Consider the following 27,211-nt stretch of genomic DNA (forward strand, 5'->3'; position numbering starts at 1 on the left):
GATGGCACACATGTCCTACACGCTTCCGGGTTTTTTCTGATTTGCAGCTCCGGCTGGATACATTCGCCAATTTCGCCAGTCTCGAATTAATTAAAATTAATAACGAAATCTGCAATGTGCGTGAATTTCCTGACAATACTCATGATACGATCTGAAAGGAGAGTTCTTTTCTTCAGAGTTTTGCTCGTCGCTGCGGAGGGGAAAATCGCGAAGCATTTAATTTGAGAGAGGAGTTTAAACAATTTTTCAATACTCTAGTGTGGGGTGGAAAGAACGTATGGGAAGAATAATAAAGAGGAGATAAAGTGAGACTACAAACTTGATAAATACTCTGGATAAACTAACTATTGCTTAGTAATGACTAGAAATAATGTCGATTAGAATTATTTACAATTTTTAGTAACTAATAATACTTAACACTCAGTTAGAAAAGTATCGCTTCACTTATAAGAATGCGGGGAATTGTATATACGAGGTCTGGCTATTAAATAACAAGACTGGTTATAAAAAAGGGTTTTATTATAAAAATTATTCTAATGCTTCCCTTCAATATACTTCTCGCCCCTCGCCACACACCTTTCCATACGTTTTTTCTAGTTATCGAAGCAGTGCTGGAAGCTTTCTTTGGTGAGTGCCAACTTCGCACAGACTTTTGTCGTGTGTAATTTCTCATGTAAAATTTTTCTAACCGTTTCTTTATTGGCGTTTACTGCCTCGGTAATCATCCGAGTGATCATTTGCACGCACAATTCGGTTGGTCACTGTTACCGGAGTTGAAACAGTCACAGAACGACCTGGGCGCTGGGCATTTTCAGTGCTCTCTCGGCACTTACTACAGCGCTTACAGCACTCAAAAACACACGCACGAGATAGAGAATTGTTCCCATATGCCTCTTGCAACAATTTATAGCACTCAGTCGAAGTTTTTTTTCCTTAATTTAACGAGAAATTAGAGATTGATACGTTGCTTCTGTTTTTCGTCTCACATGGTTTTCGGAACGAGAAAAAAACACGTTTGTTTCAAACCGCTACTGCACAAATACTATAATAGTGACAGAAACGTTTTTTTGGGACGTGTCTAGACAAGATATCTAGATACCCAACCCACTACTCGGATTTTACCCCCTCAGGTTAGGGCGCTCTCTAGTCGCGCAGTCTCGTTATTTAATAGCCAGACCTCGCGTCTCGTGTTATTCAAATTTTAGTTTCATACGCTGTCAATATTATTCACGGTACATTAAATATTGACCAACAACACAATACAAAAATAAATAATAACTTTATTAAGTAAATTACTGATAGTTGTAGTTTTATCTGACCCTTATAACATCCTAATACCGTTGTGACATAATTTCAATCAATGTTCTCAAGTGATCCAAATTATGGCATAGATGCTGAATATTCTGTTGATTAGTTAGTAGTACATTTTGAATTTACACTATTCCATTAAGATAGTACCATCCATGGGGTTTGCTTTTGGGTTACAGGCTCGCCAGATTGAAATAAGAATATATTATTCATGGAGATTCTCAAAAGATGATACCAGAGCGTCATTGAAATAAAGTCAACTTCAACAAATAGAACGTAGAACGTGATCCATCAGAAGCTAAAAATCCTCTATTCATCGGTACTAATAATCTTTCAGTGATTTTCTGTCACAAAGCATAATTGAATATCCTTTAAAATTTTTGTATACGAGGTAAACAATACTCGACTCCTTACTCCAAACTTCATTCTCTAATTTCAGTATTTATCAAATTAACTGTACGGTGCTCCTAGGGGTCATCCGATGGTGTCTTCGGTTTTTTTTGGGGCTCGCTGTTCGTTCGTCTTGCTTCCTATCAGTAAAGGTGTGAGATTATAATAAACACGATTGTTAGTAGTGGATCCATTTGTTCCTACTCCGTTTCTTACTAAAAAATTATGCAGCTCTGAATGATTGGTATAGTATTTTTTTATTTCCTCAACTGTATGTTGGGGTTGGTTCTCAGCTCTTTGAATCTTCACATGGTGGTGTCATCCATGATTTCTTTCAACTTCTTTCTCATGTACCGAAACGCGTTTATTTTTAACGCAAAGCCGAGAGGGTTGAAAATCGGATGTTAGTTTGCGTTATGAAGACGAGAAACGTACTTCTGACTCTTTCTATATTCACAGTTTGTTCCCAAGTTTACTGTACATAATATTTTTGAACGAAAAAAGGAAAAAGTGAGTGATACCAAAATACCTGTAAGTTTTTATGTGATGCGTTACCTTTTTGACAGAGTGTATTTGTAAAACATCGTAAAACAATCATTTCCAATTTGTATAAAAAGGTTGTACTATTCTTAAATATATTTTACAAATGAATGTTTCTGTTCAAAAACAGCCGCAGTAGAATATATTGTTTGAAATTGTAAAATATTCACAAATATTTTAAATGTTTAAAATTATAGTCGGAGTAAATTTTCTTATTGTTTTTGTGGAATCACTAATTGAAAAGGAAATGCTTACCTAGCCTTCTTTTCCCTATCTATTTTTCTGTTTCATTTTATGTCATTAGTTTTTTATAGGCTAATATGGAAGCTACGGTAGTAGTTTTGCTTTGACTGTTCTTGTTTTTATGAGTATTAGTTCATTTACTGCCAGATTTGTTAATAGCAAAGGTATAACAGTTTTGTAAATGAATCTTTCATGCCCATAGCGTAAAGCGGACGAGAACAAAATTTAACTCAATATATTCGCGACCGTTTCCAAACAGTCCCATTTTCAAGGTACTTGTGTTGACTATTATTTACAGTGCTTTGAGCATTATTGAAATTTGGCGAAATGGGCTAAAAAGCATGTATCTAGGTCCATCATCCAAAAAACTATTACACAAATATATGAAAAATATAAGAAACTTTTAAAAAAATAGTCTCATTATAACAGTATGAAGGAATAAAGTTTATCAGAATTCGACTTTTTTTAGAGATGGATCTAAACTGTGGAAAATCACTTCACTATTAGTTATCAACATCTGATTTTGTCACTACGTCGATCCGGCTACTTTCACACCCAATAACGATATAGATTTACGTGTATTCTCTTGACTAGGAGAGTTTCTACATCGTCAGTTCATTTCAACGGAATTCAACTTAACACTATTTTACTAATTTACAGGAAACCCGAAATTAACTTCCGGTCAGTGTTGTGCCGCAAACTTCATACGTTTCTGCTTTTGCCTTTGATTACAGAACCAAACTCTCACGACGTTCTTTTTCAAGTCCAATTTCTCAGCAATAGCTGCGATTTTTTCTCCGGACGGTCGCGGTTGTACGGCGAAATAAGCTTCTAAACTACGTTTTTCCGGAGCTGCGATAGAAGTTCTTTTTCTCTTTTTCTCTCCAGCTGGAAGAACACTCGGCGCATCTGGATCTCTTCTTTTATTTTTGGCTTGCGCTTCCGCTTCTTCCAACCATGCTTGAAGAATTGGTTTGAGAGCTATCATATTATTGTGACTTAGTGTAAGAGACTCAAATCTGCATATAGTCGATTGGGATAATGCTCCTACACCTGGAAGTTTTAAGTTTGCTAATGCTTTGCCTGTAACAAGAAGGTGGATTGTAGTTGCGTCTAACGGAACTTGTTAAAAAACGACACTTTCTGCTTTATATATAAAATTATTTCAAAAAATTCGATATTTTCCACATTCATTAGAATATTGTATTTGTATTGAAATGATTTGCTCAAAATTTTAATCCACTGTATAGATTACATTGAATAGAAAAGATCAAAATAAAAAATTGGTTATTTGAAGATTTTAAAATTTTATGTTATAAAAGAAATAAATTGAAGTACATGGAACGTAAATAACAAAGCTCCAGCAGCAGATTTTTTAGCACAAATACCTACTTTTTAGGCTCAACATCAAATCTTTTATATAAAGAATGTCGTGTATAAAAACCAACATAGAGAAGAAATATATGGGTAAGCCCAAAACACGAAAATTGGGGGCAATTCCCTTCTATACCAAGGGGTTAAAGGCACTCAAAGTAGGGCCTCAAATTTGTCAAAAATTAATTTCTTCGCAACCCTTAATATTAAAAATACCAAATTAGAATACACTGTTCTCGTGTAGCCAACAAGAGATATTATTGGTGTTAGGTTTTATGAAGAAAACTGTAGAAGAAGCGAGTAAGGATATTGGAGAATGTTCCCTAATTAAATCTATTAACATTATCTAATGTTAATAGATGGGCTCCTGAAACATGACAGTTTTATAGTGTTAATCGAGAAAGTCCTATTCACATGAGTATGCGAAATGAAAGTATTATTTCAATCTTTTGAAATTATTCGACGGCAGTCAAAAGTCAACGTACATATTTCGCACGAAGAAAAAATTATCTTGTCAAGATACATTTACCAGAATCGAGACGTTGGGAAAAAACTCTTAGACAGTCCTGAACCCACAACAAATTTTACACTAGAAAGACAATAATATCAAGAGCTCTATCTAGACAGAATGGCATACCATGATCATCTGTACACCGAGCTACTAGACGTACTTTACTCCATCCATATCATGCTCAAAAAGTGTAAAAGTTGTTACCTAAAAGACATACTTCGGGGGTGAATTGATGTCGATTCATTTTGCGTCAGGATATTTACTTTCAAAAGAAAATCCTTGTTATTGATGAGGCTCGCTTAAGTCGTAAGGGTATTAATCTCCGTATGATCTAAGGGACGAAGGGAGTAATGCGATTAGGAAAGTACGGATGGAAAAAATTAGACTGGAGATTGCAAGACAAAAGACTGAGGTGATCCGTATTGAAAGTGAGCAGAGACAGACTAGAATGTGGCACCGAAATAGTACCAGTCAGATACATAAAGTATTTAGGTATACATGTTGACGAGAGGCTGAGATTCACAGACTATATCGAATGAGTGTTCGAAAGAAAATGCTTACTGGTTGAAGAAAGAAAGGTGTTATATGGAAGAGGGGAAGGACACCTCTCAAAAGCAATTAGAATGGAGACAATGGATAAATAGCAGAGGATGTGGTATAGTGTGACAGAAAAGCCCAATGGATACGTAAGTGTGAGGAGGATCAACTACTATAATACTCAGCTCCTTACAAGCCATGGGAGTTTTGAAGTGTATATTAAACGTCTACGCAAAAGGGGAACGAGTGCTGTATGTATTGTGGATACGAAGGAGGCGACGCAGAGCACACCGTGTTCCGCTTTATGAGATTTCAGAATGCAAAAGCAAGACTCAGTGTACTATTGAATAGATTGATTATTGATCTGGACAACATAATCCAAACTATGTTGTCCCGCATACATGTATACATGGATAAGTGAGCGATATGATAGGTAGTAGCAATTATGAGAAGCGAGGATGAGAAAAGAGAAAAAATGAGAACAGAGTGAGTGGGAAAAAATGAAATAAGAAATAAATAAGGTAAAATATGAATAAATAAATAAATAAAGGAGAAATATTATGTATTACTTTCATATTATTAACCACAATAACTAAATCCATGGCAAATGAAATGTCGCCTTCACGGTTAGTCATGAGCCATGGGTAGAGAACAGGCAGAGGTGGAAGGGTTTTAGCTGATAGGCGCTCGCGTGAACTTTTTGGGACGGAGTGACCCTTTAGGCTTATCCAGAAGGGGACGCAGCACCACTGATGATAAGGGCTGTTTCCCTAGGTCTTAGGAAGATTTCCCACCAATCAAAAAAAAGATCCTAGAAAGGAATTTGACTGAGAGTTGCTTAATCATCCACCTTACAGCGCCAAGAAACTTACGTTCTCGATATGCTTCTTGACAAAATACAATAGAAAATTTGAAAATGGATAATTAGACATTTTAGGTGCCTTATGAGGAAAACACTGAAAAGTTTTTTAAACTCAATCTATCTACCAATATGGTTCATAAATATAACTGAATTGAATATTCTATTTCGAAAGCTTCATTGTTTTGCTCTCTCTTCCGGGTTTGATTTAAATCTTTTGGTAACTTATAAAGTGAACAACACAGCTGAAATTTTTGCAAATTGAAGGAAAAAGCAAAAATAACATGACATTTCTCTTAGAAAATATATTTGTTGCTATATAACCACATGAGAAAAGATAATAGTAGCACTAACAGATGTAGTAATTTAGTGCATCTGTTGACAAAGGCAAATAACAATCCTGTTCTCAGAGGGCATATCGATACTAATTCTATTTGAAACTAGATGATATTATCTAGAATAATATTAACTAGAATATTATGAAACAAAGTTTCGTATTCAAAAAGCCTCATATTATTCCACAATTTTTGACAGCAACATATAAGTGGGGACGAATGTCTGGTCGACTTCGGGCAGCGAAAGCCCTCGTTACTCTTCTGAGAAAATGTATTGCCTTGGGGTCAATTCAACGGAATTTGCTTTATTGCAATACTGACTTATGTCCCAATAGTTTTGGCACACAATAGCTAATTTTTCTAAAGGTATTTTTAAGTGCCACTACTAACGGAAACAGTTGAATAAAATGTAGGGGTCAGGTGCTGCATAACAAAATTTTTTGTAAACCTCTCTCATTAGGTGTTGGACGACTGTATATCTATTTCGTATTTTTTTCTAAAAATTCTACAGCGTGATTGTTCTTAAGTTTCCTCTTACTACCCTCTATCATACAAACGAAATGAAAATGCCCAAAAACTTTCAAATGGAGGATCCTGAGGTAAATTATGAGGCTACTCTTGTTTTGGTATAAAAGGTTTGTTATTTTAATGTAGCCAATTTTAAGTTGCCGTTGCGTCAATATATTATATCATCTCCAACGTGATGTTGACGTATAAAATCAACTAATTTAATTAGGCCGTTGTTAATATATCTTTCAGAATCTAGAGCTTCCTTCCTTACCAGACTAACATAAGTTCTGGGTATCCTTTTTGCTGAAATCTCAAACAAGACCAGGACTTTTTCAGCGAATTTGTGCTTTTTCTATATAGCTTACATTGTTTTGGGATATATTTAGGACACTTTCGAGTTGTGGTATTCTTGATCTTTTTTTCAGAGATGTTGATTCTTATTTATATTTGGTTAAAGAACGCAAATATTATAATTACTTCTTATTTCCAACTCAGCACATCACATTTTTTCTTTGACATATTATGTGGCCGTTTTTCCTTGATTTTTGAATTGTAACAATCCAACTCTAAGGAGTATTCGTCTCTCCCTTTTGGTTCAGCAATATTCCATGCGCCTCCCAAAATATTGAAGCTATTACCTTCTCAGCTGACTATTCTGCCTTCGGACGCTTCGGACGTGGTTCACCGGCTGCAGTCCGCTCAGATGATGATCGTTTTAATTCTGGAGTGAAGTGATGGACTCATTTTTCGTCAATTGTCACACATCGACGTAAAAAATCTAATTTGTTTGATCAAACACTGCTCTGTGGTTTTTGATCGACTATGAGTAAACGCGGCACCCACTTTATAAAAAGCTTTTTTCTGGTTAAATGTTCATGTATAATTGTGATATCTTCACGGCCTCAGCTATCTCATGCAATTTCAATTTACCATTAGATATAACCAATTTGTGGACTTTTTTTATGTTTTCTAGAGTAACCATCTCAATTAGACGACCAAACCACGACCATCATCGATGTCTGTACGACCACGTTTAAATTCAGCAAACCAATAAGAAATGAATCGAGTCGGATAACACTTTTGAAGCCATTGCTGAGCTTGTACAGTATTTTTTTTATGAAGAAGCATTATAACTTAATATACGAATTTTTTTTGGATTCATTGTTTTGAAAATAACAAAAGTAGAGCTTGACTTAAATGGCTTTTACTTTTTTCTGGTTAATCGAAATGTTATGAAATTTTACAATTAGTCTTTTGAAAACTGGGATTGAAAACGTCGTATGGATTTGACAATGGCAGTGCCTGTCAGTCACACAACTTATTGAGTGATGTTACATAAGACATTTTAATGCAACTGATATAGAAATAGGGCTATTATCACGGAAATAAACGATTTTTTATTCACAAATCCATTTGAACATTGTATTACCACCTATTCTTAAACTCCTAATTTTTGTGCCAAAATTAATGATGACACATTGATAGATCCCGATAGTGCTTACAACTACGTGCAAGGACATTAATTAACGATCTACAACTAATGGTTTCTTTGAATACACAATGAAAGTATCGATTCTTAACAAGTTTTATGCGCTGAAATTTTGAATAAAATCCCTTAGTAACTGAAGATTTTTAATTAAGCATTTAATTAATAAAAAAAATTCGAAACTACTACAGACATGGAAATTATTGTTGTTGGAATTACGAGCTCTCAATTTTTTGAAGATAAAATGATAAAAGATCATAAATTGTCTTAATCACGAAATGATCCTATATTTTGTTTTCTCAAACTAACTGTTCGCTATGTTGATTCAATCTCTTGATTCTAGTTAAGTGATAGAATAGTTAATACAAGATGATGATATATCATCAGTTACTAGAGAGTATGAAAATTTGGAAAAAAATCGAACTTGCCTTGTAACTTACCTACATCGGCCTGCGTGACCCCCAGCTTAATTCTTCTCTGTTTGAATCTCTCAGCAAACGCTTCTAATTCTCGGGGATCGGTATCGGCATCTGGATGCAGGCCGGCAACTGCAGCTGCTGCGGCAGCGGCAGCCATGGCAGGATGATGTGCTCCTGGATGCCCTCCATGATGACCAGGGTGATGTCCTGTAAAAAATAAGAATTCATCTACTATAAGGGAAATATTGATAGTTTTTCAATTAGAATAGAATCTAAAAGTGATCTTCAAATATTTACCTGGGGCACTGTGACCCGAAAGAGGGCCTCCATGATGATGATGGTTCATGACATGGTTCATTCCATAGGAATGCATATGCGTCGGTGTTTCCGACATTGGTGTTAACGTCGTCATGGAAGATGATGATATCGGATCTAGCATCTCGAGGCCGTCCATGTGACCCATCTGAAACAATTTAGAAATATTTTAATTAATCTAGAAGGCGATAAAATTAGAACAGAAAATATACCAAGATAATAGAAACTGTTGTAATAATACTATTTTATTAATTTTTCATCTCATTTCATTCACTTTTGGAAACTTCCTTCACCAAAGCTGATCTGAAAGACAGTTTAAAAATAGTCATTCTGGCAAGAGTTTCTTCGGGTCAGTTTTTTATGTAGTTCCTAACATTTCTAGAGACTTCCTTCACCAAAGTTGATCTGTAAGGCAGCTAAAAATAGTCATTTTGGCAAGAGTTTCCCAGGGTCTATTTATTTTTATGTAATTCCTATCATTTCTAAAAACTTCCTTCACCAAAGCTGATCTCGAAGGCAGTTCAAAAATAGCCATTTTGGAAGAGTTTCTCAAAGTCTGTTTTTTTAGTTTTCTAGTTTTTTTATCATTTTTAGAAACTTTCGTTGCCAGAGCTGTTCAGGAAGACAGTTTAAAAATAGTCATTTTGCCAAGAGTTTCTCAGGATCTGTTTTCTTAGGATGTAGTATTTACAGGTCAAAATAGCCTTTCAGGAGGAATAGAAGTACGCACTCGGATATTCTCTTGCAACTTTGGACTAGGATTTGCTGATTTCATCTCTTTTTTCGGGTTTTCTTCTAGTCTGGAAAAGAGAGTTAAAGGATACAGTTGAACTTTTATGCTCAATGAATCTTAGTACTTTTTTGTTAGCTTCGCCAAATTTGGTCACCAATTATTTTTTCATCTTCTTGTAGTGGTAATTCCTAATACTATACTTATCTATTCCACAATTTAAAGAATCAAATTATATATTTTTATATCTGAGTGTTTAAACATTGAGGCAGACAATCGATGGTACCATTTTTATTCGATGTACCTACGCAATAATATCGATAATTTTAGCTTCGATGATCGATATTTCTGTACTTTACTATCTTAATTAAATAGTATAAATTGCATTTCATGAAAAAATGGCATTTAGATATATTAATGTAAGAGGTAGACGTTCCGCTATTTCTACTAGCTCAAAACTGAAAGAACTAGTGTAGTTGGAGAGAAATTGAAGGTCTCCGTATTTAAAGTAACTTAGAGGAAATATTTATAGAGAAAACAGCTCATAAGTGTGGTTCTGAAAAATTATATGAGACTAAAAAATATGAAAATTGTTTGAAGATACTATTCGATTATTTTTATGGGGAGTATTATATGATCTATAATCAAGTGTAGAAACAGAACAACAGTGTGAAAATAATTATTCCTGGAAATGAAATGAGGATTTGATAAATTATTAAGTGTTATATGTATGAAAAAATCCAAAGCTCATGGTTTTTTTTTTCAAATGTGCGAGACAAATTGAGTGATAATTTTGGAGATGTTGTTTTGCCTAAACCAAAGAGCCCAATAAAAATATGACGTTAACTGAATCAAGAAACAATTATTGTATAGAACTAATTACAATATTTTGGTAATGAAAAATTAGTATCACGATGAAACCAAAAGAAAGCCGATGTCATATAATTTATATCAAAGAGTTCCACTTCCTGTTTTAAAATGTTAGCTATTTCTTGTATAATTAGTGTTCAGTTGAAAATTTATTCAAAATATAACATTCATTCAAGTTCTTTTTACTTACAATTTTTATTATTCAAACCTCCTCAGATCTGTATCTAATTATTTCCAATGAAATATCTGAAGGTATAATAACGTATGACAGACCAATCTAACGAAGGAAGATAAAACAAGCATCTCACATATCAAATATCAATAATTTATTTTATGTTGATGGCTTTGCTATCATTTTTGCAATTATAATGATTTGAAATAAGTCAATTAAACATATCCTGGATGTTCCATATTAAAAGATTTGATTAATTATATAAAATTAATTGTATCTCGATCAGTTTAAATTTTCATCAATATTTGCGAATATCCTTTCACTATTTATAAAATTATTTATGAATTTGAATCAGTGATATATTAATCGGTAAACTATTAGTCTGGGAGCCAGCAACATAAATACACGATCAAGTTCCTCTTAAGATATAATTAGTAGAATGCATCAGAAAATTGTATAATAACGCCTAGTGAACGTCAGCTGCGGCTCGGTGGGTGAGATGAGATGAGGGAAAAAAGAAATTTAGTCATTTCCTTTTAACTAAAAATTTATGAAACTGTAACTATCCCAATATCTCGAGGAAACAAAATAATCAGCTGACGATACTATACTCGTAGTGTATTATACGTAAGTTCGCGCCTCGAACATGAGAAAAAAATTATATTTTCAGTGATTTCCTCCCAAATAAAAATTTTATTGATTATAGCTTATATCAAGGTCAGCTGATACTTTGGACGTTATTACATAGGAGTTAAGCGGAAGAATCTAATGCATCAGCTGACCAGGTTTCCCTCGACTCACTGCTACAAATTTTCAGCTGGGAGGAAATGACTGAATTTCTTTTTTTGTCGTGCGTGGGAGACTACAACCGCTTATCCAGCCCACCGAGTCACAGCTGACATTCACTAGACTTAATTACATAACTCTATGTAGCATATCACCAATTAAGTTTCGAAAGGAAGTAATTGACCTAATTTTCACCTGGCTCCCGGACTATATGAAGAGCTGAATCATTCATTCAAAGTTTTATCAATTTGGAACATCATTATAGATTAAAATCCTAATTGAATTTATTTACAAATGAATCTGTACTTTTAGGAACTGTCTTGAATTGTTAATAAATATGTTGACGTATGACTGTTTTGAGCAAAAGAGACAGCATCTCTATTATTATACATTAACCAAATCACACTGTTATAAAAAATATATTTTTGGTATGTTTGACAGTTGACTGCAACTCGACAACCAACTGTATAGTGTAGGTAAGAAAGTAATGAGCCCGATTTGACATTTACCTTAACTAAACAAAAAAATATTTTCTCTAGGCGCTATATACTGCTAGAGTCGTTATCTTCATTCTTGGAAAACCCCCTAAAAGTATGGCTTCTAGCTAGTCACAGTCTTTTGGATGTTATCTAGAGTTCCAAAATTTCTGTCAATCCTGTCAACGAACTCAAGATAACGTTTCTACGGCTGTCTTTCTATTCAGTCTATTTCACACTAAGCGTCAGAAAGACGTAGAAATTCTGTAGTCAGTGATGGAATAAAAAAATTCAAAGTAATTCCATATGTTTGAAAAAATAAGAAATGATTCAATAAGATTTTTCATTATTTTGATTTGATTTTTATCTATTAGAGAGAGAGAGAGAGAAAAGCTTTATTGTCAAAAAATTGTTACAATTTGTAGACAAAAGCTTGTAAAAACTGAAAAACAAACATAAAAATAACTAAATAAATATAAAATATATGTACATAGATATTTGATCATGTAAAAATTGAATTTCTGTTATTTACATTTTTATCTGTTACTAATTTTGGTTAATTTCACTCATAAGTTCATATTAGATTCAGTTTAATTTCTACCCTATTAATAAAATGGGAAGATCGTTAAATCATGATAGTTCAGAATTTATAACTCAAGATTTAGGTAAGTTATGTTAGGTTAGTACGCGCTACCTCGATCTAGATTGGTAGTGCCTCACTCGGAAACCAGAAGCCCATTGTGTTACCCTTTATTTTCCAGGATTTAAAAACTTAGCTTACTAGGTAATCAAATCATCACCATAATATAGTTTCTTACTAATTTCATTCTATTGAAGCATTTGATTTCGTTTCTCCAAGAGAGCAGATAATCGGTTGTCTTTTCTCCACCCTAACATTCTTTGCAATAGATACCTGTTGTCACTCCCCATTTCTGGACTCTTATGTCAACAATACAATGTTCAGAAAACACCCCAACGGTCTTCTGGATTGAGCATTTCATGAATTTCATTATATTTTTTGTATTCTCTTCATTGATGCGGGTTCCAATCGATCTGGATACGGTACAATCACTTTTGTTTTACATTATATGATTGAGTTATTCCTTTGTCAGTAGCATCTTTAACCAATTTCATCTGTAGTAGCACTTGTTTATTCGCATTCTCTCCCCTCGTTCCAGCTGTAAAAAGTCTATCTCCCTTTCACTCCATAGTATCCAGATACCTCAGAGTCTTACTCCAGTGCTGTGTCACGAATCCTTTCCAATATTTTGTCATCGAGCCATCTGCGATAATTGATATTTCATTATCCTTTATGATGGATGTTTTATCCCATTCTTATTTTGCAGAAATGTTTAATATTATCTTTCCCTTGAAGTCTTGTTTTTGTGACCATAACTCAGTTTTCCCATTTTCTGCAAAATTCCATGATTTTTTGTCTTCAAACGTTATTCTCTCTCAACCCGAGAGCGCCTTTTGAGAAGATTTTGGAGAGTACTTTGAATTCTTCATTTGAAAATCAGTACCATGTAAGTAATATCAGTATCGTAGCGTTAAAATTTTTTAGTTTCGTGTTTATCAAAATTGCAGTAGAGATACATTACAGGCTCAATTTTAAGATAAAGATAAAATTGTACTCAGAAATATAATGTTCAATTTTTAAGGATTTTGTGTGGTAATAATTACAGCTATCTGAGAATCATCCATATACTACTAAGAATGGGCAAGCCTTGTTGGTTCTGATTGTCGTTGGGCTGTTAAAATCCTAAAATTTTCCTCCATATGTTCATAAGAATATGACAGTTGCAGAGGATATGTATCGTACTTTCCTTCTCAACTTCCACGAGACTTGTAATTGTCTTACTTCTGGATTGCTTGCAGTCATGTAATTTATCTAATGCCTCTTTATTTTTCTCTTTTTCAACAATACTCGAGCAAGGGATTCCGTATGCACGCTTGGGCACTCTCGTAGCTCCCTCTTTGGCCAAGTCGTCAAGAATTTCATTGTCCAGGTATCCATTCATTTGCCTATATATAGTTCCAAATTCAAATCAAATCTCTAAATAAAATGATTGTAGCATTACAATTCATTACGTCAAGCCCTAAAATCAAACTTGTAGGATCAGCAAGTATCAAAATTAAATAATACAAAACAAACAGTACTTGAGAAAAAAACAAAAAAGCGTGTTGTTGGCATAGAACATTTGACAAACGCTGCGTGTATGGGTTCGGTAAACAGCGAAAACAAGTGACATACGCATAGGCCCCTCACTCGATTTTTTATCCCTCGACGGGTTTCACAATGTGTTTTCCCCTGAGGACTTTCTTTACTTTATGCTGTTTATACTGCTGGTTGTCACGTAAAAAGCTTTATTTAGTCTACTTTCGATGCTTTTTAGTATATTAGATATATTTATAAAGTTTCAACTATCAAGTCTATTGTTTCCAAAATAATTATTTATAAACAAAATTTGATCATTCTTTGCATCTATACTGAAGTTCCTATTTATTGGAAGTTCTCTATTTTTCTATACCGATTGAAATAAAGAGACGATAATAGTTAATAGAAAAAAGTAAACCTTTACAAAAACCTTTTTCTCCTAGTGAGTGAAAAAAATCGATTCAGGCGAAACCCCTGCAAGTCACTGGCAAAAACTAAGCACGAAATTGTATTTTTCTTAGTAAAATGGTAATAGCTTAAGAATTATATGAAATATTGTAATGTTTCTTGCTCCCACAGTTCAACAATATGTTATGATCGGTTTTACAACTTTCTCCTCATAAAAGGTTATTTACCCACCCCGATCAGTTAGCCGTCAACATGTACACATCTTCGTTAACAAAAAACAAGAATTATACCTGAAAATTGACATAACAACTGATAAAGCTGCTGAAACGGTCACCCTATTGCGACATGGCAAGAGTTCGCTAGAAATGTACATTGCTCTGAACATGGGACGGTCTCCAGAATTTACCGTCGTTACCAAGAGACTGGTAACTTCCATCGAAGACGAGGTTCCAGAAAAAAAATGTGCACATCCGAGAGAGATTAATGATTCATCAAGAAATTGAGCCCTCACTGGTGGTCAAGTCCAACAAGTGGATACGCGAGAAGTGGCTGTGGATGGCTGAACAGTCAGAAGAAGGCTAACCTTGAGCCGAAAAGGCCAGATTAATCCCAGCCCATCGAGCTGTTCGTCTACGATTTGCCAAAAAACACGTTAATTGGACTGACGATCAATGGCGCTCCGTTCACGACGAATGCAGAGTGTGATAGAAGAGGACAAGTCTACAATAGACGTGGAGATAGATTTGTGCATTGTTGCATAAAAGAAAACGTGACTTTGGAGAAGGTTCCTCGATGGTTTGTAGAAGATCACGTCGTTCCCTACGCCAGTTTCATCGACGAAAACTTCTCCTGATGCCCATTTACATACTGTAGGTTCCCTACGGTAGAGTTCTCAGAATGTCGAAATTGTTGCTATGGATTGGCCAACGCGTAGTCCGGACTTAAATCGTATCGAGCATTGATGAACTCAAGAAAAAAGTTCGGGCTAGAAATTCTGCACCAGCCACGAAATCGTATCTCAATACGGCGCTTACTGAAGTAATGAGATAACATTGAACAATATCAAATAAAGAAACTTATTCGATCTATGAGATCTATGAGAGAGAGAGAGAGAGAGAAAAGCTTTATTTTCAAAAAATTGTTACAATTTGTAGACAAAAGCTTGTAAAAACTAAAAAACAAACATAAAACTAACTAAAGAAAGATACAAATAAAATAAAATTTCAATATACAGAAGAAAACCACAGTTTAATTTTACTATGTACTTATATATTAATTTTACTTTTTACTATTACCTATAATTTTGTTACTCATTGTGGTTTTCTTGAGTATATTGAAATTTTATTTTATTTGTATCTTTCTTTAGTTAGTTTTATGTTTGTTTTTTAGTTTTTACAAGCTTTTGTCTACAAATTGTAACAATTTTTTGAAAATAAAGCATTTTTCTCTCTCTCTAGGTTAATTAAAAATTATGGCGAGTGATCACAAATATTAGAAGACATAGATAAGGGACATACATTGATTGATTACAAATAGTACATGTTTTAATTCTCAGATACATTATTTTGCTGTACTTCATGCTTTTTTCCTTTGTTCCATAAAATTTTTCTTCTTATTTCGAATTGATTTAATTATTTTTTACTCAATACTTAAGGCTTCATTTTACAGGGATTCAATTCGTTCTATTGATTCATAGGAAGCAACAAGAAACTGACAAAAACTTGGATAATTATGCAGCATAACACCTTCACTTCCGATCATCTTGAACTTTCAATATGTTGTAGTTTTTCACGCTGAACAAGAATATACATATATAGGTTGGGCGCGGAAACTTCATCTTCACATAGTTTTCTCAAGTTGAAAAATATAAAATTTAAATAGTTAAACTTCACGAATGTCTGATGCAAAAGGAAGTTGTAAGTAGTGGCAGGGAGGTTCCTAACCTAACCTAACATAAACTTACGTTACGAGAAACTTCGTTTAAAAAGGAATTCAGCAATGTATTGACTATAGTGCTATTTCTGAGTTAGATTAGGTTAGGTTAGGCTAGGAACACCCCCCTCCTCTTCTTACAACTTCTTTTTGCATCAGATATTCGTAAAGTATAAGTAATACACTATGTAATTTTTACATTTTTCAAACTAAAAAAACTATGTGAAGATGACGTTTCCGCGCCCAACATTTATATGTACGAGGATACATTGAAAAATTCTTAGCCTACTATAGAACCAAACAAAATTTCAATGTCAAAATATTTTATTACTCAACATATTCTCCTCTTAATTGGATACATTTATTTCAACGAACCTGAAATGACTAGATCTTTAAATAAATGTTTCTTCTTGCTCTGCAATTCAGACCTGCACAGCTTTTATTTCCTCCTCGTTGGAAGAAAATTTACGACTTTTTAAAGTTTTTTTCAGTTAGGAAAGAGATGATAGTCGAACAGAGCCAAATCTGTTGAATAAAAAGGGTTATCTTGTAATTCAAACCCTAAATCACGAATTTTTTGCATAGCAGCATGAGATTTGAGTGCGTGGGCGTTGTCCTTCAAAAACAAAACACCTTTGGATAGCTTACCGCGTCTTTTCTCTTTAATTTTTTCCCGTAGATTGCTCAGTAATGTCGAATAGTGATCTCCAGTTATTGTTCTACCCTTATCCAAAAAATCAATCAGGATTATTCCATGGCAATCCTAAAAAAATGAAGCAAGAACTTTTCCAACAGATTTTTGGACACGAAGCTTCTTAGGTCTTGGAGAACCAGAGTGTCTCCATTTCATCGATTGTTGCTTCGTTTCTGGATAGTAGAAATGTACCTAAGTCTCATCCGTAGTAACAATTCGGCTTAAAAAGTCTACTTGGACGCTTTTGGTCAACATTCAAACATTTGGGGATCCATTTTGTGGCAATTTTTCTCAAGTCCAAATTGACGTGAACTATATGACGAACGCGTTCGTATGAAATATTCAGTGCTTCAGATATCCGTCTTAGCCCAATTCGACGGTCTGATAAAATCATGTCATGAACTGCATCGATATTTTCGGGGACTGTCACAGAAACTGGACTTCCCGATCGGTCATCATCATTCTCAATGGAAAATTTACCTCTATTGAAGCTTGCAGTCCAATTTTTCACGGTCGCATACGAAGGACATTGATAACCAAGGGTATTAAGTATATTTTCGTAAATCTGCTTACCTCTTAACACTTTTAAATACAATTTCGGTGTACATCTTTTTGTTTAATATATTGCGTAAGTCTGGTTTACTTTTTTGTCGTCAAATTTTACACTGACACTTCAGGTGATCAGAGATGAGGGGGTTAAACTGCATAATTACCAAAACATCTTATTATTTCTTCCTATTCCTAGTTATATTCTATGAATATTATACTAAAATCTTTCAACAAGCTCTAATTCTACCACTTTTATGTTTTCTCTTTAAATTCACTCCAAATAGCATCAAAAAGGTACAAATACCATTTTCAAATTCCCCTCAAAGTCATTTTTCTATCATAACAATAGATAAGCATGTTCGGTAACCATATATATTCTCCGCAGTGCAGAATTCCAATGATTCAACGGGTCTCCGAGGTGCCATATTTCATCATTAAGTCTCACAATGGTGTAAAGTGGTCATTTGACGTGTAGAACACGACGAGGGAGGCGGCATCTGTCCCGAAAGAGGACAGCACAGTGTACCATTGGGAAATGTTTCTTATATATTAGAATACATTCATATATAAAGGGTGACTTCCACTCGAGTAGGATGGGATAAATTTAGATTTAATTGCTTGTTCAGAGCAATATTAATATTATTCGAATCAAATCGATCACACAACTATTTTTTAATACTTCAATAGATAACTAAATTAATATGTTAATAAAATTCTCAATTATTGAAAAAAATAAGTTACTACAATCTATATTGATTATAGAACATTTAAAGCCCTAATTAAGTTATTCCTGGTTATAAACTAAGGTTAATAATAGTTACTTTGTTATTGGAATAAGTTGTAGTAGCATTGGAGCACGCACTGGAGTATATTGGAAGAATAGGATAATATTTTTGAAAATATGAAAATTTTTCATGTACAACCATCACATAATCTATAGATTACCAAGACAATATTGACAAGTAATAATAACTCTCACTCTTGTTGCTTGAACAATATTGACCATTCGTTAGAATATTATTCTATCACCATGTCAAACTTCTCAAAGTTGCAACCGGAGCAGCGAATCTTCCAGCCAGGGCCTGAAACACTGACAAACACGTCCTGTGGACAAAAGTCGGAAAAGCGATTATTTATTCCAACTTTTTTTCCTTTAGTAAACCTTCTATAGTGACCTGAATAATATAGAATTGTGGCTTTCAATCTCATATGACAAAAGACCATATACAAATCATGTTTGAACCAGTACAGATCGCTTATCAGTCTCATAATTTTAATTTAGTGGGCCTTTCTTCAATGTTAGGTACACATCAACGCCAATTGAATTTTCACTATGTAACCCATTGAGGAAGAAGAGTGATAACCATTTTTTCATTAATAACTTTGATTAATCTCATTCCTCAAGATCTCTAAATAACAATAAAAGCTGCAAATCGACCTATATTTAAATTTAGATGAAATAACTTTCTCAGTTTTTGAAATATTTGAATTAATAACAAGTATAGATCAGGATTACAGGAATCATTTCTACTTTGAACTGCTTTTAATGGTTCTCTGTTTATTTTTGTAGAAAACATTATAGAACTGGAAATCTTTGATACTGATTAAAACGTCCAGACAGAGTTTCTACAGTTTATGCTGATGTTTGCACCCATCTGTACCTTCAAATTCCATACATCAGGCCATTCAAAGAACGGCAAAAATTTATGTTTTCCTACTATCTACACCATATTTCATTCACAAAATGTTAAGGGTGAAGATTTGAAGACATTACGAAAAAAGAGCTTCGAATCGCACTTCATTATAAATTTGTGCATTTTTATATAAAAAATTTTAGATTGAATGATTTTGTTTCATAAACATGTGGTTTCAATTGCAAACATTCCACTTCTGGCATTTCAGAACAAAGCGCAATCTCTGGGATCACAGAAGTTTTATTGAATTTTCAAAAAATTATTTTTGTTTTATTGGATATATTAAATTGTTATAATTTTCAGGTGAACAGCTTCGCTATACTTCTCCCATACCATCAGATCTATCTCAAAATATGTTTTTTTCTTTGAAGTTACTTAAAACAGAACGATTTTGAAATATATACAAATATTGACAGCTTAAAGGAGAAAATAATCCAACTTTGTAGCAGAATTACAGTTAAAGAGCTGAATCGTATCTCCGCATAATAAATTCAGATATTGTTCAGTTGAAGCGGCTGAATTATTTGAACCCTAATCGCAATAAATTATCTTTACTATTGTTTTTTATCTTTATTTCCTTTTTTTCTTTAACTATGAATACATTTAGGTTTGGAATATTTTCTGTTTACTTTTTAAAATCTACTTTATTTTCTATTATCTAATATTATTATATTATTTTAGCAACAGAATTGTTTTTTTGTTTATCCAAAAAAATCATATAATAAAAACCCATCGCTAGAATATAATTATCACCAAAGACCAGAATGTTCATAGTTGTGTATACATTTGCCATGATTGCCTATAAAATTTCATATTCATAGGCATAATTTCAGTATGACATGCTATTGACGGTCACAATGTCCCAATTGTACAGAATTTTATATTCAATGTTGATTTTCTTTAAGTATTTAATAGCAGAAACGGATTTAGATTTTTGTCCAAAGTTAGTAAAAATAAATCGAAAACCAATTAAAACATTTATATAACATTTATTGTAACTTTATTGATGGTTGTCGCGACTAATTTTGATTGAGAACTTATAATAAACACTTCTCGTCAACCTTAACAATAATAAATTTTCAATTACAAATTCATGAAGTAAAGGAAACAAAAGGAGTATCAGAGAAGTTAAATTGTCAATTACAAAAAAAGTGGTGAACAAATGTGTTTAACTTAAAGAGGAAAGGAGTAAACTGGGTGTAAATTTGAGGGACAAAATTTCAAACATGGAAAGACGTAGAACACATAAAACCTTAAAAGCGTTTATAAAGCTAGAAGAGGCCTATGTATGTGTAATTCAGGGTGTTATCTGCACTGCGACTCAAAGGATCTATTGTGTCACTTCTTGCCGTGGCACCGGGGATGCTCAGTATTTCTAGCTGATCCCTTAATCCCACTCCTTTCAGATAGTTGTGGATGGGATAACGCTAGCTGCCAAAGATTTTTATTTTTTATTTCATACGCCTCCAGGTGTGAGCTTTGGAATTCCATAGTATCTTGCATTTCGTCCTCGATACTAAAACTATTTTTTATTTCTATTTTTTAGGGATTTTTTCATAGATCTTTAGCACCATCCACCACTAGATTGAAGAAGACTAAAGATAAAGAAGAGACTAGTAATGAGACTTGAATAGAAATCAAAAGAAAAGTATGGTGAATGGATAAGGAAATGATAAAAATGAACTTTTGAATAGTAATAATTACAAACTATTAGAATTGAGGAAAATTAATCCAATTTGATTCAAAAGTTGCTCATTTTTAGTATTTACGAAATGATGATTGTGACAAAAAGTAAGTTGGGCAAACTAAAAGATCTGTTAATAGCCGGTTTAAAGAGCACCTAGCTCACTTAGAATATGGAGAGACAAATAAATTGGATATTGTCGGACACGTTGTCAGGGATTATCATGGAATAAATAAACATAATGTAATATTTAAAAAACGTATTGTGATTAATGTGATATATTCCTCGAACTTCCAGACGGTTCCATAAATTTCAAAATAGAAACCATGAAACTGTCAGAAATACAAAAATGGGATAGGAAAATCTAAGAAGTTTGAAAAAAACTAAATTGTATTTAAAACATTAAAGGCAGAAAATAGTGTAATTTTCTTTGCTCGAAAAGTAACAAACAAAATATTGGTTAAAGGACATAATATATCTTTGTTTTCTATAAAAAATTCCTAGATGTTTGTCAATTGTCACCTAAAAGTCGAATTGTTTTTTTTAGTATTGAATCGAGTATCTTCTGGGTTTATTTTGAAGCTGAGCTCCAGATGTGCGAGTAATATGAATCTGGCCCTCTAGAGGATTAGGAGCATTGTGGCTTAAAAAAGGGCTCCAAGTTTTTGTGAAGCTGACTTAGCTATTTCGACCAGAAGATTTCACCAATACAAAATAGCTGAATTGTCTATGTTCTCCAGCCATAGCGCCAGTCTTATACATAAAAACAGTAGCCTGGCTTTTTGCTGCGTTAAACTCAATTAGATTGCATCTGCCCCATTTAAAAAAATCGGTGTTGATGGTACTGATCTGTTGTTGTCAGTGGGATTGGGAATGAGCCGAATGTATTGAAATGGCAGATTTTCACGAGCAGTGGAAAACAATGCGCAGAATAAATGAAAATGGATAAGATTGATATAACAATGTCACTTCACTGATACCCAAAGCAATAAATATTGATAATAGACTGGAGAAAAATTTGAAGAACGTGGATAAATGTTATGAGCGGCATGAGATCTCACACCCTAAATATTTTCATATGAATAATAATGATAAATCTCGGGATTCAAACTCATATATTTCTAATAAAATGGATTTAATCATATTCATTCTGTTAATATAATTTATTTTCATGTGAAGAATATTTTTGGCTTATGGTTGATAGATAGTTGATTTGTTATGTTCGGTGAGTAGGAAGAAATTGTATACAACTCAATTAAAGACAGAATACTAGCAATTTGTAAAATGTTTTATCTACTTATATTAAATACAAAAGTGTTCTAAATCGAGACAATCCGTTCCTTGATTTTCATATTTTCCAGTGAAAGCTTGGAGTGCTAAAAAGCGAAAATGGTGGGTACGTTTGTTGAATAATGACAATTGAAATAATTGGCTTTTTTTGTTTTATGTGTGTAACGTAAGTTGACGCCCGTAGGTCCATACGCTGACTGTTTAAAAATACAATACTAGTTCTCATGAAAATTTTATTAACCCGGAAAAATTTGAGTTTGTATAAAAATAAAAATGTTAAATATTTTATTTTTTTCACTGTTGGATATTGGTTTTTTCATCATGTTCTCATAACATTTGGAAATAAATTTTTATTATATTTACGTGTCCATTTGCGAAAAATAAACCAAATATGGTTTATTTTTCAATAGTCGTAGTACATAAAAGTTGCATGTAATAATTTCAATTGCAGTAACATTTTGTCGCACTTGCAAACAATGTGAAGCACAAATAGCAAAGGTACTCAATCGGATGCGAATTATGATTTGAAAATAATATACTTACTTTTATTAAATACGGTAAATATTTGGGTTTGATTATAGACACGAAATTACAATTAAAAAAACTAACAAAAAAACTAAGTAAAGCTTATCCTTCAATAAAATGAATCTATCAATGAAAGATGTAATTGAACATTGTCATAAAAAATGCTTCGTGATTCTTTGGTGTTTTCACATTTTAATCACTGTGATGTGATTCATGGACCATGCTTAAACAAAAGTGATTCTCATAGAATTAAAAAAACTCTTGTTTAAGACTAATCTACGGCAATAGGCGAAACGGAAAAATCTCGTATATACTGAAAGATGCGGGTTGGCATATTATGTACAATAAAAAAACAAAATTTCAAGAAACAAATTACTAGAATATTTGTACCCATAGAAAAGACACATCATAAAGAAATATATAAACGTTCCTTTTCATATCAAGTGCCCATCTCTAGTAAATATTTGGATATTCCCAATTATCAGTTATCTTGCAATTCTTTTAAAAATAAATATAAACGACTGTTTTTGAGCAGCAATAAAGTATTCGGTATGAATTTCATAAGTTTCTATAGTAGTTTTGTTTGAATCATTTAAGGTGGTTAATGTCGATAAATAAAAGACCTAAACTTGTGTAGAAAACTTAAAACTTAAGAAAAACAAAAGGAATCCTTTTTTTATTAAAACAAATAAAAGAATGTTTGTTTTTGTTTTGTTTTGTGGTGCGTAAATAAATAACGGACGGTTTTCGGTTTTCCGATGCGCGAACACACGACATAAAATTGACCATGCGCGAAACAGGAAAACTCCAAATTAATTCCGCACACTTCCAACAACTAGTTTTGAGATTTATTTATTATCATTGTAAAAGCCAGACGTACTGGAAATTGTAAACGTTTAAAATCGAATGGTAAATCCGTTGGAATCATCTCCTTGATTCCTTGATCTGTCTCTCTCTGGTCATCATTGCGATGAGTTAGCTCTTCGCACATATGAGTGACTGCGACAACCTAAGTTAGGTCGTCGTTGTAATTAATCAAAGTGAGAAAAGCTCTCGCGCACTTAGTAGCAAAGTGTCACTAATACAAGAGATCAACAAAAAAAAAGAGCACATAACTTGAAATGTCACAATCACAAGAAGAAAAGAAAGCTCTTGCGCATGTAGCGGGAATCGTCACTCACAAAGATGGCCTTCTCTGGACTTCCGGACTTCCACAAATAATTCAAGATCAAAATTTCCCAAATCGGTTCAGCCGCTCTCGAGTTTTAGCGAGACTAACGAACAGCAATTCGTTTATATATCAATCTATATATATATATATATATATATATATATATATATATATATATATATATATATATATATATATATATATATATATATATATATATATATATATATAGATTGATTGTCTTTGCTATTTAAATCGCAAACTCCGGTTTTCTTTGACTTGCAGTGTTTAGTCTCACGAACTATATAGCCCACTCCAAGTTTTAAAACATATCGCCCGTCCCCCAAACATATCGCGGTATGTACTGATTAATCCATTCAGTAAATCACAACTTTTTCCACCGACCACTTAATGGTCTACAAGTCTACAATATACTTAATATCTACTAAACTCTCTTTGCTCGTGATACGATACCTTCAATATAATATCAGAAATTATTATGCAAATGCAAAGCGACTGTCTGACAGCATCTTCTTTCACTTCTCTTGGAGAATATTTGGAGTAGGAGAGCAGCTATGACAAAAGGAATCTTGGTATTTGCCACACTAAACTCACCCATGGTAATTTAATGTCTTCAGAGAGTCATCCTGTTTGTCAAGCACATATTTATTTTTTGCAAACAATAACAGCACATACCAATAATTTGATAGGAAGTTCAACCTTAAGGAATCATGATTCTGGCCCACAGATATCAATAAAGTTCTAAAGTTCCTCAAAGATAACATCCCCTTCTAGGAAATATTTATATATATTGTGATAACTTTGAACAAGTCGGTATGTAATTTTCATATGTAATTTTTTGTTCACTATCGAGGCACGTTAAACTAGAATAAAAAAAAAGTTTCCACTATTTTTAGTACTAGTCTTCACAAGATTTTCACTATTATTAGTCGGGTATATGTTGGTAAAAGTGAGAAAAGTCAAAAGCAAAACAAATGAAATAAAATATATATAAAGATGCCACGGCAATGTATCATGTAATATGTCTTTGGCTACTATGTACTAGTCCAGTGACTAGTAGTCCAGATTTCCATCAAGACGCATCAATTTGTCTGAAATTTTTACAGTAAATAGTAAGTAACTTAAAAAATCATAATCTACTCTATGCTGGTATGTGCTATTACTCTTGTAGTGAATACCACCCCAACTAGGAAGTAGCAATTTTTTTGTTGAAACTAACCGTAGAAGTCGATAAGCACAAATTACTCCATGAAATTTTTTAGAAAAATCAATACTTTTTGACTTTTTCGAGAATGTAATTCTGATTTTTTGTTACAAAAAAGTATATTTTTAAACGATTTTTCACAAATAACTCAAAAACATTTTATCGAAAAAACTGTAGGGAGGTTAAATTTAGCTTTGAAAATAATAAAAAGACAGATTTTTGTTTTGTTACATACCTAAGACAAACCGAATTATGATTTATTAAAGGTGGAATTTATTTAATGAACCGAAGATTAAAAATTGAATAGTTGGAAAACGGTCAATTTTAGGAAAAAAGTGTGTTGAATCTTTTTTAAGGAACTTGTAGAGTCTCATTTGGTTTTCTAAGACTTTGTAATACATAAAATAAGGGAGTTATGACGAAAATGAAGTAGAATTAATTTCATAATGTCATATCTACTATTGATATTGCCACCCCAATTCCAAATCACATTAATCGAATACAAATAATGGGATCAAGAAGTTTGAATGGTTTAGAGAGCATGACTCTGTAAAAAATTATGATCACAATGGAGAAAACTTTTTAAGTTCTTAAAAAAATTGTCAATTTTGACAATCCGGAACAACACTACAGCTTTATCAAAAGAAGCATGATTGCTGCAGCGGAAGAAGCCTTGGGAAGATCCGATAACACTAGAAGACCAAGAACGTACTGGTGGGACAAGGAAATTGAGGATCTCATAAACGATAAGAAAGTAAAGTTCTCCAAGTTTCTATGCACGAAAAATGATAATGATAAAAGAAATTTCAAAGAAGCACAGACAAAAGTGAGAAAAGCTATAACAAAAAATAAAAACGAGACATGGGAAAAGACCTGCACTCAAATAAACACATACCTAGGAGGCAGCAGAAACACAGAAAGTTGGAAAACCTTAAAATCTCTTCGAGAAGATAGATCAAATAATCTTATATCGCCAATAACATTAGAAAAATGGGATGAGTACTTCTCTAAATTGTTTACAGAAACAAGACCAGAGTTCAAAAATCAAAGACAGGACAATATAAACATCATCACATCTCCGCTTAGAATTACAATTAAAGAAGTAAAAGACGTTTGTCAGTCACTAAAGAATCGAAAATCTCCAGGCCCGGGTCAAATAGCACCAGAGTTAATTAAAAATGGCACTGAAAAACTTTTTTCTCATCTGCAAATGCTTTTCCAGAAGTGTATAAATGGTGAAGCGCTACCCCAAGAGTGGAAAACATCTTATATGACTACCGTACATAAAAAAGGGGGCAGAGAAAATTGCGACAACTACCGAGGACTTACAGTGCTGTGTACAATATCCAGAATTTATGGAAAAATCATAAAAAATAAAATCGAACAGGAATATTGCAACATGGAGGCAGAAGAACAGGCAGGCTTCAGAGCGGGGAGGTCGACTATTGATCATTTATTTACGATTTCGCAAATAATTGATAAGAAAACCGCCAAAAATCAAGAACTCCACCTTTTGTAAGTTGACCTTAAAAAAGCATATGACAGCGTACCGCAAACAAAACTATGGGATGCCTTGGAAAGAACAAATATAAATGCGGCCCTAATAAAAGCAGTACAAAAACTTTATGAAAACAGTAAATCACAAGGAAAAATAGGAAACAAGGTCTCAAAAGGATTCTCCATCAATAAGGGGTTAAAACAAGGATGCTGTCTGTCGCCCACACTCTTCAAGATATACCTGGAACACGCACTAGCACACTGGAAAAGGAAATGTAAGAACATGGGCATACCACTAATCGATTCCACACTATATACCCTGTGTTTTGCAGATGACCAAATAATCTTGGCACAGGACTACGAAGACTTAGAATATATGACAAGAAAGCTAGTAGAGGAATACAGAAAATGGGGTCTAGAAGTAAATTTTAGTAAAACGGAATATATGTGTATTGGAGGAGAACAACAAAATTTAATACTTGAAGAAACACAACAAAAAATAAGTCATTGTACAAAATACAAA

At 33.3% G+C, this 27,211-nt stretch overlaps 1 protein-coding gene across 2 annotated transcripts in view; it reads right to left on the bottom strand.

Moving 5' to 3' along the window:
• Positions 1 to 1,002: 1,002 nt before the first annotated feature.
• Positions 1,003 to 27,211, bottom strand: part of LOC130891145 (inhibitory POU protein) — a 107,974-nt gene continuing 81,765 nt past the window's right edge. Inside the window, exons 3-5 of one of the 2 annotated variants that reach the window (XM_057795728.1) lie at positions 8,810 to 8,975; positions 8,534 to 8,719; positions 1,003 to 3,564 (exon numbers count right to left, since the gene is read on the bottom strand). In XM_057795728.1, coding sequence (XP_057651711.1) covers positions 3,164 to 3,564; positions 8,534 to 8,719; positions 8,810 to 8,975 — 753 coding nt within the window. In that variant the 3' untranslated portion in view covers positions 1,003 to 3,163. The remainder of the gene's footprint in view (positions 3,565 to 8,533; positions 8,720 to 8,809; positions 8,976 to 27,211) is intronic. The other variant, XM_057795727.1, reaches the window with a different exon arrangement.

This window comes from Diorhabda carinulata, chromosome 3, assembly GCF_026250575.1.
Source record: "Diorhabda carinulata isolate Delta chromosome 3, icDioCari1.1, whole genome shotgun sequence".
In the NCBI taxonomy this organism is placed as follows: Eukaryota; Metazoa; Arthropoda; class Insecta; order Coleoptera; family Chrysomelidae; genus Diorhabda; species Diorhabda carinulata.